Raw genomic sequence first — 18658 nt, forward strand, 5'->3', positions numbered from 1 at the left:
TACATGTCCTTCACCATTTTTCTTTCAGCATACTTGATGTTATGAAGGAATCTGTATGGAGCTTAGGAAAAAAGCAGGAGTACTCGCAGCAGGTGCTAAAGCTTCTGCCCAAAGGCAGCTGTAGGCCTTCAGGAACACAAACAGCAACACTCTGCCTACTGTGACTGAATTAGCTGATAGAGGAGTAGATGTCTAATTGAAGTATTTAAGCTTCCTCAGGTAACTGAAGTAAGTACTTTGCACTCAGCTCTAAGCTCCGATTGCTACTGAAACAAGTACTGTCTTAAGCTGAATACTTCCCATGATGTAGTGTTTAGACAAGAGAATTCACTTTCAAGTTGCATATACATGCTTAGTTACAGAGGCTGATTGGCCCCTAATCCTTATTTTCTTCTATATCTTAATTTCATAGGCATTTACTTACTTGTTTCCCATTAGACTCACTGAAGTTGTCTGTACAGTTAAAACATGAGATAAGTAGGCTACGTGGAGGAATGTTTTGCTTCAAGATGCTGATAGATGGTAAGTACTGCTACTGAAAGAGAAAAGGAGGCCTGTGATATATTGTAAACAATGTATTTTTTCCAATGAAAGCTCCAACTTGAGGCAACAGCAATAAAAATGAAGGTTCTGTACAAGAAACCACTATTAAAACATGTTTTCCAGTTGTTTAAAATACCCAACAGTTCGGATTCAATAATCTCTGCCCAAAACCTAGTAATAATTATGTTTTTCCACCAAGAACATGGCCACTTTACACTTGAGTGCATTGCTGTCTACAAATGGTTTCGAGCTTGTGGAGGGACATCAAGTTAAAGAAAATAATCAGCAGAGTAATTCTTAAACTAAAAAGCTGATGTTTACAGACCAGTACACTCTCAACCCAAGCTGCATACTGTTACATACAGAATGGAGAAATGACTTTGTTGGTCCTGTATTTCAGTTTAACCGCTCAAGGAATGCATTTAATAAAGGATACCTAAAAGCAATCAACAACCTTTCAAATATTTAAATAAAGCTTGTCCTGCTTACCTCTGAAAATGAATGAAGGGGCCAGCATTTAGAAGGATGTGGATGACTGCCATTAAAATCATTAAGGATTGAACTACTTCATACCTAAAGCATTTATAAATGAAACATTAACAGGTGTTTTTGAGGACAGTATTAAGGTGTTTTATGGATACCTATTCCTGCAAAATTGTGAACATAGATGTGCATCTGAGAAACAATAGATGCAGATTAAAGGTGGTACAGTGATCATGCCATATGGAGTGCCAGGATCAGGTAGTGGTTATTTACTCATGACTTGAGACCTAACAGTGACTTGTAGATGCTGCTAGAAAAAAAAAGAACAGTAATATACTAGAGCTTGGTAACAGCCAAGAATGAGGTGGAACATTTAAGCAGTATTTTGTGATCCTGAATAATCCTGCTTCTGTCCTACAGGTTAGCTCTATGCTCTGGCTTACATATTTCCCACAATAGCTCAAGAGGATCTAAGTATAAGTCTGTAGCTAAATTTGGAGGGACAGTGAAGAGTCAAGACTATCCACAGCTATTATTTGTTTCACATGTCATACAGCAGACTCCTACATTATGCAACCTTCCTATTTTCACTTTTAGGACTTTTTGCTGTCAATATTTAAAAAAAATTAGGTCCTCATATGATAGCTTATTCCACAAACTCCTTACTTTTCAGTATTTGCTACAGCTTAATTTGGGTCAAAGGTTTCAACTGAGGTACAACACAAGGGTTTTTTTTTGAAACAGATGCTGATATTGCTGTTAGCCTACATACATGAATTTCAGAAATAACATACACTAAAATTCTTGGCTCCCAACGTTCACTGTATAAGGGCTTAAGAAGTGTTAACTACTTAAACATTCAAGATTCAAGCATGAGGTAACAAGGTGTAAACAGAATCTGATTTAACTCTCATAACCTGTCAGTCCTTAGAAGAACACTCTTAATTTTCCACAGTTTAAAAATTATTAATGTGCAAATTCTGCCATGCCAAGGTATTAGTAAACTTCAATCTCACAGTTCAGTTTATCCACAACAGCAGCTTGGACTCAAGACACGTAATTTGCGGTAGTGGTGGTTCTTCATCAAACTACTTGGGATAATGATGTTTCTTTCGCGGGTATTTCACAAGCGAGCAATGGTTTTCACAGGATCCTAAGATGTTCCATCAGTTGATGTGGTGGCATAGAGAATACTTTCAGCCTGTTCAAGATCTGACAAAGTGCGCAGAACAGTCAAGCATGCAGGGGTTTTGTTTCTGTAACACGGCACTAGAATACCAGATCATTCAGTGGCATGTTCCTTCTTTGAGAAGCCCTGTCACAAGGTACTGACTGAAGGGCAAGAGTTAGAATCTTTAATTAAATCTGAGTAAAGAACCATCTTTAAAAAATGCTGAGTTAGTTTTTACCAAACAGGGTGGGCCACTCTAGTGGCAGGCATCAATTGTCTTCTGCTGGTGGAGAAGCTAAGAATCATTTGTATGGGAAATTTTCTTCCACAGTAAAGTTTTCAAGTTATTGAGTATTAAGGAATGCTCCATCTCCATCTGATTTGCTGTGACTTTCAGGGCAATACACAAGTACAGTTGTTTTTCTAGTTCTTCATGGATATCAGAAGGAGCACCACGAAGCAGATAGTCTTTAAGTAGCTGACAGGCTTTTGCCAAATTTGGCTGAATTACTTCTGTGGTACATCTCATTTTGCTTTGGTCGCATAGAGTTCTACAGTCTGTACCATAAATACAGTCCAAATCTGATTCACACTGGCGATCTTTAATTATTTCCTTCAGGTTCATTTCTGGCACAATTTTTCTCATGTCTATCATTTTCAAATCGTATTTATCATTATATCCCAAGTTTTTGGCACTTGTATCGCACATAAGAAAGTTTCCATAAGGTCCATGAAAAATATCTTCCACAAATTCTAAAAGCCCTATGGCTATTTTTGCTTTTCTTGGCCATGATGGAGTAAACCACTGGTCCATGCTTCTCCTGAAGCCAGAGGGAATGAAAAGTTCTATAATCCACGGAAGGCTGATTCCATAGAGAGAGGTATATTCAACTCTTTCGGTCACATAGAGATTCCCACAAAACCCCATCAACTTGGGAGTATGTTCTTTATCCTGCAAGATCACCATTAACAGAAACTCATCTAGCTGGAGCAGTGCCCATGCAGATTTTGCCTCGGGCAAAGAAACTCTACCATCCTTGTTTCCATCGGCAAAAGAGAGGATGAGATTAACCAGTTCTGAAAGATTTCCTTGTTCACCTAATTTGGCCTGAAAGCAACAAATGAAAAAGATTAAATATTATTTCATTAACTATCACAAATCCACTTGTCATTTTACCTCCTGTCTTTCTACTCCTATGGATAGTATGGTAAGGGTACATTATGTTCTAGTTTCCACTAGTTATAGATGTTACAGGACTTGCTATGACATCCCTGAAGAGCATCCTTTTTGTTCTGTTTTCAAAGGCATCAAGTATATGATCTTCTTAAAGTGCTAGTGTTCTGTGCATTTCAAAATGCAAACATCAGAATTCAAACACTGTTCTTGGTCAGGGCAGTCTTTAGAAAAACTGTATCAAGTAGCTTGTTAAATATTCTCTTAGAAAAAGAATGTAGAATTCCAATCTTTAGATCAAGTTTAGTTGTCAGCTGATAATGGCCAACTATAAAATACTAGGACACACTGGGTACAAATCCCATAGGATAAGTGTACCAAAACCTTTAATTTCATTACTTGATATAACCACCTCCATTGTATCAATACAGAGAAAGAAGCCATTGCTGGTACCAAAACTGTTGCATTTTCAACTACCACCAAAGCACACAGAAAGGCAAGATAAACATTTCCCAAATTCTCAAAAACTACTCTAAAACACCTGCTGTTCACCCATCCTTAAGAGACAAAGCTACTGTAATGCATGGTAACTGTCATCAGCTTTATGAAGTGTTACATGCGTGTGCATGTGTACACGTGATACCTGTGTATTTCATCTAGAACAGCATTATTTCCATCACCAGAGATATCAAAGCATCAAAAGTGCCGAGTTACAAAAATTCTGGGGTTGCACTAAGGCACTGGAAATATGTTTCACATTAATATAACACAGAAGGAACTGGGAGAAGTACGGCTGGTCGTTCTGGTTAGAGAGATTCCTGCTGCTCTGTTAACATACTCACTCTTCCCAAGCACAAACAGTTTTCAAATTGTGCTTTAGTCTTTGTACTTGGTTACAATAACCCCAAAAGCAGCAAAAAAAAAAAAACCAACACATTTTTACCACACTTGTATTTCTATACAAGTGAAATCTGTAGACATGAAAGATGTAAGCCAGGTTCCATCTGTTAAGAAATAAGGAAAAAACCTGATAATTACTTACTTCAAACTTCGAGATGAACACCTCTGGGAAAAAACTATTTTTGTGCTGATTATCTTTCTAATATGTACTTGAACAAGGCTCATATTATCGCGTATTCTCTCCAGCTGCAGGAAAATAAGCCTTTCTGTCAAAGCAGTATAAACAAACATGTACTTACCTTAAAAAGACTATATACCATTTCTTTGAATTTCTCAACAGTGGTTCCTCTTGTTGGTTTATCAAATAGGACTATTTCCTTCCTTGGTTCTGGGTCAGTACCAAGATCAAGCTGAGCTGCTTCTTCCATCTGGCATTTTATAACACCTTGCAGACTTCCCCAGATTCCTAAATACATCTACGCAGGAAAAGAGGGGAAAAGGTAAAAAAATCTGTAGAAGTCCATCATCTGAAGGCCACTTGTACTCCAACCACTGTTTCAGGAGTCAAGTCGCAACACAGAAAACCGAGGCCTGTCTACAGACAATGCCCAGAACAGATTCAAATGGCAATTCCAGTACACTACTGAAGGTATGTAAGAGACACTACACTGATAAATACAAAGACAGCTTGATAAACAGTTTCTTGGCATTACTACCATAGTAGTAACATGCAAAGATTGTTAAGAGGCTGCTTCTTCTATTTGGGAAGCAGGATAGCAGAGTAGTAGTATGCTGTACAAAAGTATAGTTATTCTGTCAGAAAGTGTATTTTTTATATATGTGTTTCTAAAATATATGTATGTGTAGTATAAAATTATACCCATCTGCTTATCAGAACAATATATACAGGTATATTATATATATGTGCATATTATATATACTGTGTTATCAATAACATTATACCTATATATTCTACATGTAGGTATATACACACACGCACATATATATATATATTAAAAAACATTCTTGCATGTCACAGCAAATACAGCTTAAAATAATCTGTATTAAACAGATACAGCTTGCTGACACAAAGGTCTACTTGATGTTCCACACCATGATATTTCAGTGGGAAATGATAAAACCAGGTTGGATGAGTAAAGCCTTACCTGGTTATTGGGCTTTGTTGACAAACATTTTCCAAAATACAGTGTTTCTTTAGCACAAAGACTACTACATGCTGACCCATCAATAACTCCAGTCTTGTATTTATCACACTGAAACAAACAGGGAGAAAAGTATTTAACAAATTGCTCAGGAAAGGAAGCAACAACTGCATCTCTCTCAACACCCAACTCTTGAAAGAAAAACCTCAGAAAACAACTTTACTATCCCCACACGAAAACAAGGTTAAGAAACATAACTGGTTTTATCTTTCACTGAAGATATAATCTTCAACATGCTGGAATATCAGATTTTGGTTAATTTACATATTACACTGACTGAATTGACTGTGGAATTACTCAGGACAAACACTTAAGAAAGCTATGCTAAATATACTTACTATTATTTTCCTACAGTCATGTCCTCTGCATAGTTCTGTGTAGGTGGAGTACTGAACATATGTAACCCAGCTGCCAACAAATACTACTAACCAAGAGATAAAGAGATACTTCATCCGCATATATGAGAGACGTACCTAGAGGATACAAAAGAGAAAATATTCTCTGTAATTCATTCAGCAGCAGTCAGCATGATAGGAACAAACATGATTTACTATTTCACCTTTAAGAATCTGACTTTCACAGTGATAAAATAAGCAGACTGCATTACATGGAACATTTGCTTCCTTCAGTGAGCAGAACTGGCAAGGGAGGTCAGTTTGACTTATGTAGGTAGAATAAAAATCAAGATATAAATAGATAGAAGAAAAGGTCATAGATCCTCATTTTGATCAAAATCAACCTTCCCTGAAAGGATACCATTTAATTATGCAAGTAAAATTCCTCTAGACTAGCCTTGTCTTCAGTGGTCTTCCCCATAACTGTATGCAAGACTTTCCTGCTACTTCTGTGGCCTAGCATTTAATTTCTTCACTAGGGACAGAGGAAAAAAAAAGTATTTATAAATGAAGGATTCAGGGACAGCTAAGTGCCTTGTAAGGGAGGAGGCACATTTTGATATATTTTTTCCCTCCTCGTCTGGTGTGCTAACAATTTGGTTTTCATAGATCAGGATTAGAAAAGAATTAGAAATTAATGATTAGCTTTAGCAACAGGATACAAGTTCGTAGGTTAGTATGAGATGAATTTCTGTTAGTATCCTGATGTTCAGCAATAGCTACAAATAGATGCCATCAAAGAGTGAGAATATACAATATATATCCCAAATGTGCTCCCTTCTTCCTCCAGAAGAACTTGCTTTGATTTAAAAAAAAAAAAAAAAATCCCATCAAGGAATTATCAGTGCCAAATAAATACTGCAGCTCAAGCTGTTGATTCAGATCACATCTTCTTCACAATAAAAAGCCTTCTTAGCCACTGGTAACTGAAAGCTCATCATAGGCATCACTATGTTACTGCTAGAAGTCTCTGACAGATACACCTTGGAGAAGTGAACCTTTTGTAAGCAGGAGCTTGAAATGCCTCATTCCCTTGGTGCCTCCAAATCAGGGCTGAGGTTAGTAATGGGACAGTGTTAAACAGAAAAGTAAAGCCATTTGCATCCTATCTATGTACGAGGATTTCTGTTTCCAAGACAACTTTTATGAAACTGAGCAAATGTTTGATTGTGAGCAGTCAAGAGATAAGGTGAGAAAAATAAAATGGAAGACATGAAGCCACTTCAGAGCAAGCTCTCAGCCATGAGCTGAGCTTAGAAAGTTTATGGAGGGAGACCTGGCAGAGAAGTGGGTTCCATAAAACAGCAACACAATGAACAATATTAACCAGCTTTAAAATGGAGGGAAAACACAGAACTGAGTAGATGTAAATAAGTCAGGGGTTTTTAACTAGAGAGACTACAATAATTTATGAATACTTATAAAAACATGACAGACAACCAGCACGCATTACACCCTTTTCTCTTGGAAGAAATAATCCAAGAAAGGTCAGTTCCAAAACACTCAAAGATGATTCCAACCCATGCAGCTGTGGTCCTGGTGTGTGCCTCAGCTGTGCATCCCTATTCCTTCCCTCCTTCAAGCAAACTCACTTGACTTATCTTAAAACTACCTAGTCAAACAAAGAGATAGATACAACTGACTGCTTATATTCTGGTGATAAGATCTTGAACGAGATAGGTCCTTCAACCAGTTCTTCTTTGATGGTATTACGTTGAGAATGTTATAAGACAGGAGTAATTTCTGCTATTTTCCTCAGAGCCACAAAGACATTAGTTAGAGTAACATGTAATTTCCTCTAAAGCTCAGTATTCACAATATGGATACAAACTGGATGGAGTACAAAAAGGAAACCAACAGTAATGCTGTGTGGTTCACAGCACATCTAGAAACAGCTTAGAAAATGTGTAAGGAAGCTGGGGGTAGGGTGGATGGAACAGCCAAGAAACAAAACTGATAGCAAGGGGCTGGGTAGCATCAAAAAAAAAGAGAAATCCCATGAAAGAGAAATGCCTTTGCCATTGAAAGAACACTACTGGAATGACAGACTTGCAGGACTTAGTGCAATTTCCTAGCTTAAAAAAAAGGTGAACCACCATACCTACATGGTTACAGCATACAGCATCACAAACTTTTCTGCAAACCACACTACTTGAACTGATGAAAACAGGAAGTCATCCTCCATAGAATCATAGAATCATAGAATAGTTAGGGTTGGAAAGGACCTGAAGATCATCTAGTTCCAGCCCCCCTGCCATGGGCAGAGGCACTTCACACTAAACCATATCACCCAAGGCCTAATCCAACCTGGTCTTGAACACTGCCAGGGATGGAGCATTCACAACCTCCCTGGGCAACCTATTCCAGTGCCTCACCACATGTGACCTAGCAGTAAGTGAGAAACAGTATTTTATCAGTGAGTTCACAAACACTCCCCAGTCACACAACCCACACCATCCCCTGTACAAAAGAACTGAAATCTTAGTTCAAGCTCATGTGGATTCACCCTCATCTATTCTTTCTTCCAGACCATTTTCTGTATTTAGTAATTACAATCCTCAGTATTTTTTTCTTCCCCATACCCACCACAAATTGTTCCCTCAGCCAGTCTGAACATCCCCCTCTTGAAACACACATCTGCTATTCTTTTTCTTCCAGTTATTTCCAGTCTATTCCCACCTGATTCTGCAACACTTACCATCTTCCTCCACTGCCTGTCTTCCATTCTCAAGTAAGTTTCCAGCACTACTCAGTGCCTCATCCACTTCAGTTCTCCAGCACAACTCTCCTACTTCAGAATCCTTGTCCTGAGCTACTGCTCGTGTACAAAATGCACTTATCATCCACGGGCATCCTTTTTTCACGGCTCTGGGAAGCCAGCATAGGCAGCATGGCAAAGCACTAGGGGGAGAGCGTCTCTCTCCCTGTTCCCACTTCCAGAACCAAAGGAAAGCTGTAAGCAGGGCAGATGGATTCTTTGCATAGGTTAGTTCTTACACCCGCACTACACAAACCAAACCAAAATCAGAGACATCTATTATTCCTCAGCAGATCCACCCCAGCAAGACCAGGTTACCAGCTCTGAGTCAGCCCTCCAGCAGAGGTCTCTTGAAACACAGTTTTGAACTGGAATGTGAACCAAACCAGTAGATCAAAAACATTTAAAGTACAGGATTAAGAGATTGACTGATCTGGATCAGTTGTGAGCACACAGACTTTTTTTTTCCTCATCTAGAGAATACAGCATATTTTTTCCTTGCTTCCTTCATACTTTCTGTTGAAGGACAGAGCATACATAATAGTTTTAGTACTTAAAAATAAGAACTACTATATTATAGTTATGCAGGTTCAATGCCTTCTGTAATAACTTCTTTTTATTTGTTCTTATACCACCTAAAACCTCATGGTTTCATAACCTAGTCTGTACTTTTTTGCTGTTTTCAACATAGTAATAACACTAGTGTGTGCTCTGTAGTACAGTTGCTGAAATTATCAAACCACTTGAGTCAATCATGTCTTTTAACTTTGGCCTAATGTTTCTGCAACAAACAGTTGATACAGCATCAAACTGAAAGAATGACCTTCTTTGCCTCTGCAAGCACAACGAGATACAGCAGCATCTGAACGTACAAAAGCTGTTTGTAATTAAAGCATGATATTTTGATATAATCAGATCAGACTCAATTATTGATAACTATGCAACAAAGGCATGTTCATTAGGGTTTTTTATTCATCTTTTTGTCAGGATTGACTTCTAGTCAAATGAGCAAAGTGCTGCCCGTTATTACCACCTCCACACGCTTGCCCAAACCATCTATTGAAGGTTACCACCACACAGCAGAAGTCTGTAGAAGCAAACACAGACAGGTCTCATACTCTGAGAATCATCTTCTTCATGAAACAAGATTTTCACTGGAAGTTCCCAGTAGCCAAACAAACAGTGAGCTGGAACAGCTAAGGTATGGGAGCATGCTCACTCTAAAACTTATGCTGTATGTATAGTAAACTAATGGAATATGGGGTCAGAGAAGCATCTTGGACTATCCCAGCAAATGTATTTAAGGATTCAGTAGCAAACCTGGGTGCTTTCTCTGTCATCTCATGTACTTCAATCTTCAAGTGTTTTTCATTTATGAAGTTTAACTGCATTTCCTCAAAGTAACTTTTACTGAAACCTACCAGAAGTTACCTTGTATCTTGACATACCCCTGCACATTCTTGAAGGAAACACTTTCTCTGTGGGTCCCATTCTTCACGTAAGTCTAGGAGCTATTTCCTTCAGAAAGTTAAAAATAAGCTTAAAAAACTTTCCAACGTAAGCAGCATTAATTCTTTAAAAACATTTAAATTTCTCCTTCTAGCCACAAAAGGGCAGGCTGCAACACAAAGGCAGGATAGACTATGCAAATCTTGGGGTGGGGATCAAGTTAACTCAAAGTGTATTCAATTCATTTCCTACTTTTTTCCTTGTCAAGACTGCTATCTATAAACAAACCACATCCAGAGCATTTATTCTTAGAGTATAAAAGAACTTAACTTGCGTCTCAACAATGCTAAGATCCTGTGCCAAAGAAACGCATGCATGAACATCAATATTTACAATCATGGGGCTGTCTATAGGGGACCTATTCATATGGTCCAAAGTCCCATTTAACCCCATGTTGCATTCTATATTGCATTCCAAATATTTCCTTCCAAGTTCTGTTATCCAAGTTAGGAAACAAGGAGCATAAAGGGAAATTTTGCTGTTGTTATTATAAAATGGGTACTGCCTCAAACGAAAGTAATCAAGTCAAGGCTGAAGCTATAGCAAGTCACCTCCTTTCTTCTGATAAGCACCAAGCCTTCTGGCAACTTTAAGTGCTATGTCTTAAATGCAGTTTATAGTTTTATTTCTCCAAAGAGAAGTATGATTTGCCAGAAACTATCACAAATCTGAAATACATTCCACATCTGGATACCCAACACCACACATAAAAACTATGCACATCAAAAACTGCATCAGTACAGAGTTCCTGGTTATGTTTACTTCAACATACCAGCACATTGTCCAGGGCTTTCTAGCTTACAGAAGCCAAATCTGGATCTCTAACTCCATCACATACATTTTCAGAGATTCAAAGTAACACGAGAACTTCTTTTATCACGTGAAATTCTACCCAAGAATAGCAAAGGATACCAAATATAACGACAGGCAGGTCTCAGTGATTTGAGCAACATCTGTCTGAGACAAGTCATAAAACTTCAAAAAAACCCCCCATGGGTTGCAGATTATTATAAACAAGCAACCACAAGAAGAACACAAATGTCAGTTACAGATACTAAATGCAAATATATTAAGGATTATTGTTCCACAGCTGCAGTCAGTCTGGAAAGTAAGTCTGGGGAGAACAGGACGCTTGGGTCAGTTTGAACAGCAAAGACCGAATAAAGCAGTTGCTTTCTTTCAATTTTACTTTTGTTTTTAGAAGTGAGCTTTTCATAACTATTTAATTACTCAGGGCCTCAAAAAAAAATACCTCAGAACACCTACAGGGAGAACTAAAAATGATGTTATTGCATCCTCATTTCTACAGACAATTCTGACAATGCCCGTCACAAGATGCTTCTCTACAAAATGTCTGCTCTTAAAATAGGATCACTGAAACTTCTAATAAATCAACTTTCTTCTGTATTTCCCCACACATAGATAAGAGGAAGCTCCTATGAATCAGGAATTATAGCAAGTAAGTGCTAATGATTATCTTTCATCTATTTGAAAAATAAGATACAGTGATTTCCTTTAGGGACAAGTTTATGATGTTTGGGTTTTTTTAACTATTTTTAATAACCCTAATATTGTAGAATACAAATAATATAGTGCATACAACTCCTGGTAAAATCTGAGAACGAGAATAGAAATAAATGTGACAGTTTAAGGCAAAGCTGTTTCATCCATAAAAACTGCTTGGGAACCAAAGCTTCTGGGACAACAAACCCTCTTCATTCCTCAAAGTTTCTTTCTGACTCCTTCCATGAACCTTTATAATCATAGAATCATAGAATAATTACAATACTAAACTTTAAACCAAAGTGCTATTTAATGCTATTTTTTTATTAAATACATACCATTCAATATGATCTCAGAGACCACCAGAGGTCTGCAGGCCTCAAGACCACTGCAGAGTATTGACCATACTCACAGTACAGGACAGAATACTGTACACATGCATTTATTCAAATTCGGCCTTCTCCTCAGGCAAAAAGAGAATGTGTTTGGGACAAAAAATCCTCCCCAGATGCCATCTGACTACATCATATACTTGGCAGGAGGTTCCAGCGAAGTTAAGATTTATTTTGGGCTCAGCATGATGCCAGTGCAGTCACACAGCTTTTGACTTGCAGAAGACTGACAACCTGCCAGTTCAGAGCATGGACAAGAGCATGCGTCCGCTTACAGGAGACCACAAGTTCCACTCTCTTTGAATCAAAGGTAATTACTTTTCTAATAAGGATTTCCTTATTAATGCCACAAAAGGCCGGATCATTATTTGATTTCTTCTCATCCATTCTCCCTATCAAGCTTCCATTCCCAGAACTGGTCTGTGAGTGTAGACACACTTATTCCACCTCATCTAGGAAGCATCAGAACTGATGCGCACATGCTGTACTAATGCAGTCGGGGCACAGGTTTACTGAGCCTGGTTAGGTCACACATGCCGTCATGCACCCTGAATACAGCAGATCTACTGCACATACGCTCTGCAGATCATTTTAACACTTCTCTGAGCAAAAAGTCACAGACAGAGATTAGGAAACAATATGTACAGATAGACTTGATTTGGAATTGTGACAAACTACTAGGAAACTTATAATAACAGCATATCTGGGGCAACAGAAGGACAGAGAGTTCCGAAATAATTTAAAACGGAAGAAAGTGTTCAAAACCAGGAAACAGGGTTACTCTTTTCTGCTCCACTCTTCCACCAAGACTTTTAAATATGAACCAGAGAACACAGGGATGAGGGAAAGCACTTGTAATGCTTGAAAGGATACTACAGAGTCAACTTCTTCTATCACTTGGATATTCTACTAAGTCACATGCACTGAATAATAAGTAGGCATTCATTCCCTGAAACAGAACTGGAAAATCACTTCTGGCAAAACTCAAGCTTGGATGCACTCCAAAGCATATGGGGAGAAGCAAATCAAAATGCAACATAACTTGCCAGGTTTTGGTAAGTGTACTTTTTTTTATTCAAAATGTTTTTATGGTTAAAGAGTATGAAAGTGTTTCTTTGTTGAATAGCACAGAGAGCTTAATCCTGCAAAGTATTCCACATAACCATACTGCACTAATCCTCTCCAAATGAGAGTTGATCTCTCCATGTTTTACATAAGAGCAATGGGAAAGAGCAAACAAACAAAAATTGTAGGCTGATCATGTAGGGAATCCTGCTTTGTTCTCTGTTCAGGTTGGTTCACGGATCATAAGATGCATTTCAGGTAGGCTGACATGATGTCTGAGATCATTAGCCCATGCTGCCGTGGATGCCATGTACTGGATACATTCACACCTTTAAGAGCAGACAGTGCATGCTTAGATTATGCATGCACTTTATTTGTATCCTGAGTAACTAAACACAGTAAACAGAGTTGGAAATCTCTTTTGAAATAAAATAATGGCCAAGATGGAAAACAGAATGTTTCTCCTTAAAAAGTTAAACAGCAGCACCACCAAATATCAGAATCTTACAGGAAAGAGATTATATAGAAAAATTCTGTTATATAGGGCTTTAAAACTTGTTGATTCTTTAGATCACCAAAGACAGTCTCTTGTTCAATATTGAAGTCCATGGGACACGTCTAAAGAGTCTGTAAACTTGGTCCAGAATCTCTAGAGGCCAGAAACCTTTCAGGCACATGAATGTTCTTTACACAGTTATTGTAATGCACAATCCCGCTGGCTTACCCTCAGCCTCGTGATGCAATTGCTAACTAATCAGAAGGAACTTCAGGACAATGCCTCCCGAATCTGGGACACTAACCTCTCCTGGTAAAATGTAAAATGTGAACAGTGTTAACCACCCAACTGTAAGATCCTAATAAAAACAAAAATCTAATAATACTTTGGTGGTATTTAGTAGTGTTTAAATTTGTCAGGCTTGACATCTTTGTTTTGTTTTCTTTTCTATTATTACATATCTGCAGCCTAAGCAATGGGAAAACTTTGCATCTCAGAATTACTATTTTGTGGTGAAAGATGGTCTGTGTGGGTCCCTAACCACTAGGTTTTGGATTTAAGTGATATATCCAAGAGTTCACCCTGCTCCTTTTGCATGAGCTGACACTTGACAGCACATCCTTCTGGCTATGAACATGTAAATTAAAATCAATAATAATAAAATACATTTGCCACAGAGTATCAGTTGCAAACCATCTCATAGCATCCTGTTCCTCTTACACGAGAAAGGTAGGGCAGGTATTAAGCTCTGTCTTGCAGAATCTGATGTTCTATCAGCTCACTTCACACCATTTTCAAACCGTATGGAACACCAGCCAACAACATCTGGAAGTCACTCAGCAATACCTTCCATGTACAACCATCTTCCCTAGTGTGCTACTTGAAATAGTGCATAGCAATGCTACACGTATCTTTATCTTGCTTGTAGCTACATCTAAGTGAGTTAACATCTAGCATTTACTTAGAGAACATCGGCTTCTTTGGAGACAAATCTCAATAAAGCCCTCAACAATTAGTATTGCTAAACCATGGCTACATTTGTCATGTACCAGTAACACACAGTGACAGGAAAAGTCAATGTATTGATAGCTTGCTGCCATTCTATGGACGTATCAAATATCAACATACATTCACTGTCTTAACACAGGCAAATGTGTTGATGCTGACAAAGCCACTATTAGCTTTCCTACACCAAACCTGTATAATATTTACATGGAGCTATAAAAAAAAGTATAGAAAAGCACAGTCAGAAATATTTTTTCAGTCTGCAGTAGAAGCAAATATCTTACCACTCAGGCTTTTGTAATAAATGATTTTGATGTTTTCCTGTTTCTCAGCAGATTTTGAAATAACGTTTTGCATGAAAGGCCTTAAAATGAATGTTGACAAAAAGAACGGAGAAGAATGTTATCAGATATCACCATATAATGATCAGTGACTTAGCAGGGCAAAAACATTCTGGAGAACCCTGATTTGAAAGGTGGCATGTAGATTATCAATTATCTTCATTTGTATCAGAGGCTCTCTCCTATGGCAATCCAAATGCTGTACAAGTGTCTACCTCGGTAAGAGATGCAGAGGAATATTTTCTAGTCTATCAATTAAAGTGGTACTGACCCAGATACATATTATAAAACTAATATGTAACATTATACCCATATCTGTACACTTCTTAAATGTTATATCCTATTTCAGGAACTTCCAAACAGATAACAAGATCATAAAAGCTCCCTATGAGGAGGAATTAAAACATTCAAGACTTTAATATGCATCAGGATAAAGTTCACATCTTTTAATCTAGTGATCAGAAAGCAGTCCATAAAATATCAACAGATGACAAACACATAAGCAGTATGTATAAGTAAGCATTTTATTTATCCTCTCCAACTCAACAAATGTTTGTTTTAGTTAATATAATGCAACAGATGAAAAGGAATCCCAAAGAATAACCCTCTAATGTACCACAACGTCGTAACTCACATTTCACCATAGAGCTTCCTTCTACATAGCAGCCACAGTGCTTTCAACCGAAGCAGCCTTACTAAGGCAACTTCAGTAATACAAACATGTACCGGTGTATGTAAACACAAAAGTGTGTCTATGAACGCATGCACAAATGCATGAAGCAAATAACTACTCGACAGCAAAAGGAAAGTGCCGGACATCGATTCTTTCGGGACACGTGAAATAAATGCGCCTGTTCATGCAAACTCTAGTCCATCCCCGGATGGGATGAATGTCCACAGCACCGGCCGCAGGTGTAAGGGAGGGACACGTGGAGAGAAGCACCGGAGTTCCTCCGGGCCCTGGCAACGTGTAACTGCTCAACTGAAAACCCCGAGGGGGCCGAGGAGCCGGCGGCCGCGTAACAGGTCCAGCAGCGCGGGCCGGAGACGGAAAGCGAGGCCCGATCCGACCAGCGGCAACAGGCGCCGAGGCCGCCCGCCACCTGCTCCCGCGCCCCGAGACCCGCCGCCGAGGGGCCCGCCAGCCGCGGCTTGTGTCTCAGCCCCGCTGCCGCGCTGCGCAGCCGAGCGAACGCCGGCCGCACCCGCGGCGGGCCGGGGAAAGCGGCGAGCCCTGCGGGGGGCGCCCGTTCCTGAGGTAACTTCGCAGGGGGCTACGAGCGGGGAGGGAAGGGTGCTGCCACGGCCCGCCGCCGGCCTACCTGCGCGTAGTGGGGTTTCCTGAGCCAGGCCCCCGGGAAGAGCCGCCTCGCCATGGCAATCACACATCCCCGCAGCGGGCGGCGATCGGAGGCGGAGCGGTGAGGAGCGCTTCCCCGCCTGCCGCCGCAGCCGCCGGCTCGGCTAGGCACGGCACACGCGCGGCAGCGGCGAGGGAAGAAGGGGCGAGTACGGCGGCCCTCGGGCACTGGCGCCCGCGCGGGCGCCGAACGACAGCAGCTGTCAGCGGGCAAAAAGGGCGGGCAGCGGCCGCCCCAGCTAGGGGAAAGCCTGCCCGCGCCCCCAGCCGCGGCTCCACGGGAGGGCTGCAGCCGTGAGGGCCTGAAGCGGGATGAGGGGAGACTCCGCCTTCTCCCCTCAGCCGCGTGGAGGCAGTGGGGCTGTTCCGTCGCCTTTCCCGCTCCCGGGCCATGAGGAGTAGGAGTGGGGCTTGTCGAGCTGAGAGCCACCCTCGAGGTGCCTCGGCGCTCAGGTCTGCCCGAAAGTGGTCGGGCCCGGTCTGGGGACAATTATGAAGAAGTCAGTTAATAAATAACGTGTCTCATTGATTGGGAACAGGCTCCCGTCATTTACTGGACAGGGTATTAAAACCAGCTGTGGGCCTGTACAGTCTAAAGCCCCTTATTTCCTCCAAAATAAGGACGGAGTTTGTTTGGGCCTATGTTAACAGAGATGAGGGATGTAAGGCTCGTAAAGTAGTGAAAAAATTACCAATTGCTCCTTCAGCAGTGGGTATCTCAACACTTCAAACGGTGTGAGAAGTGCCAGACCAACTGAAGTTAGTGGGAACACTGCTAACGTAAGTTTGGTTTTTGTTCTGCCTTCTTGTGATTACGACTTGATGGTGACTTCTTCTAATGCAGTGTTAGCAGAGTCAAAGTCAGAGCTGGGAGTCTGCTGTTCAGATGCTTTTTGGCTGCAAGGCTTTGGGCCAAAAGATTATGCCACGGTGTAGGGTTAAAAGTAATGAGGAGATTAATGTAGCATGTTACAGCTTTTGTGTTCCGTATGCTTACCAAAGAAGGCTGCTTTGATGAAAAGACAGGTCACAAAAATATTACTGTAAGGATAAGTTACTTGGTTTTGGCAGGGTTTACTCTAAAGGAAAGATTTGTATCTGGAAACCAAATGTGAGGAGTTCACAAAGTATTAACAGCTCTAGCTCTGCAGAATGCAAAGAGACTTGTGTTTTAAGATTCAAGAACAGTCTGCGGCTGCTTTTTGAATAATATAATTGCCGCCAGAGTCACTCTGAAGCATAAATCTGAAAAATAATTAGTAAGATTTGGCACTCCTGTAAAAGCAATGCTGGTTTTAATAACAGCCAGCAACTCCTGCAGTAAGGGTTTTCTGTTCCTATTCAGGCAGGCCCAGATGGCCATGCTTTCTGCATCACCTCCCTCTACAGCTGAGTGGTTTGTACAAGTTCAGCTAGATTACAGGCTTGCAACAGAACGGCAACACAGAGGACACCATAAAGCAGACATTAAAACATTTTGCTGAATAATCTCAAGCCATTACTTCATCCAGTGCTCTATGCCAACCCTTGGAATGACAGGCTGGCAGTAAGTGGGAAATGCAGGTCTCCCATATGGCTGGCAAGGATCTAAATGTTTCATTCCTGTTATGTCTGGATCTGAACAGTTCTTGGCATATGTTCATTAGGGGATGTATTTTTCACTTAGTACATGACATCTTCATCATATGTGAGAGCAGGTGCTTTATTCCAGCTCTGAAGTGTTCTTCAAGTACTCCTTGTGCCCAGGCTTTGCTAAATGCTAAAAAGTAAGGGATTTCAGCTGCTTTCAGCTACCTGTTAAAGACAGAATTCCCAGTTAAGTCCCAGTAGAGGTAGCTCCCAGGAAAAGCTAGGCCATGTAAGCCAGAACAGAAACAGAAAAGATGTAACATCCACTGACTTTGCATTCAGTGGGTGTGCAAAACCAAAGTAATATTCTAAAGACCAGGGGGAAGATGCATAAAAGTAGCAGAGATAGAATGTAAATCATATTGATGTGTTATTTACTGTATAGCCTTTCCATTCTGCAGTTCACACATGATCCATTTTTGTGTGCCAGTGTCAAAACTTTGGTATATCTCAATGCCCAAGCAGTAAAAGTTAAGCTGATTTATTGCTACATGTTAATATTCAGGTTTCCTACCCAGCTATATCAACATTGAGTGTTGTTATTCTAGTGATACAGGGTTTGTGTAGAAGATAAAAATCAGCTCCTGATTATACAAGTGTAGTGTTTGTCACTCAAAGTGTCAGAAGATTAATGTGGTTTTATAATACCTTCTTACCTTCCCGTTCAGTTCTATGGCAACTTGGAAGAGTGGTTACATGTGTTAAAGCATC

General features: G+C 40.0%; 1 protein-coding gene across 1 annotated transcript; it reads right to left on the reverse strand.

The window, feature by feature from the left end:
- Positions 1-560: 560 nt before the first annotated feature.
- DIPK1A (divergent protein kinase domain 1A) lies at positions 561-16494 on the reverse strand. The gene is made up of 5 exons (XM_062613206.1): positions 16281-16494; positions 5833-5967; positions 5438-5545; positions 4571-4747; positions 561-3305 (listed from the first exon to the last, which is right to left on the reverse strand). The coding sequence occupies exons 1-5, from the start codon at positions 16332-16334 to the stop codon at positions 2493-2495; spliced, it is 1287 nt and encodes a 428-aa protein (XP_062469190.1). The 5' UTR covers positions 16335-16494; the 3' UTR covers positions 561-2492.
- Positions 16495-18658: the final 2164 nt, after the last annotated feature.

The sequence above is a fragment of the Pezoporus occidentalis genome, unplaced genomic scaffold, assembly GCF_034315485.1.
Source record: "Pezoporus occidentalis ecotype Australia unplaced genomic scaffold, CSIRO_AGI_Poc_V1 ctg164, whole genome shotgun sequence".
Taxonomy (NCBI): domain Eukaryota; kingdom Metazoa; phylum Chordata; class Aves; order Psittaciformes; family Psittacidae; genus Pezoporus; species Pezoporus occidentalis.

Coding starts and splice junctions, on each gene's coding strand:
- DIPK1A (XM_062613206.1), bottom strand. CDS start 16,334: ATGGCGAGGCGGCTCTTCCCGGGGGCCTGGCTCAGGAAACCCCACTAC. Junction 5,546..5,832: donor ATGACTGTAGGAAAATAATA/GTAAGTATATTT, acceptor TGTTTGTTTCAG/TGTGATAAATACAAGACTGG. Junction 4,748..5,437: donor CAACAAAGCCCAATAACCAG/GTAAGGCTTTAC, acceptor TTTCCTGCGTAG/ATGTATTTAGGAATCTGGGG.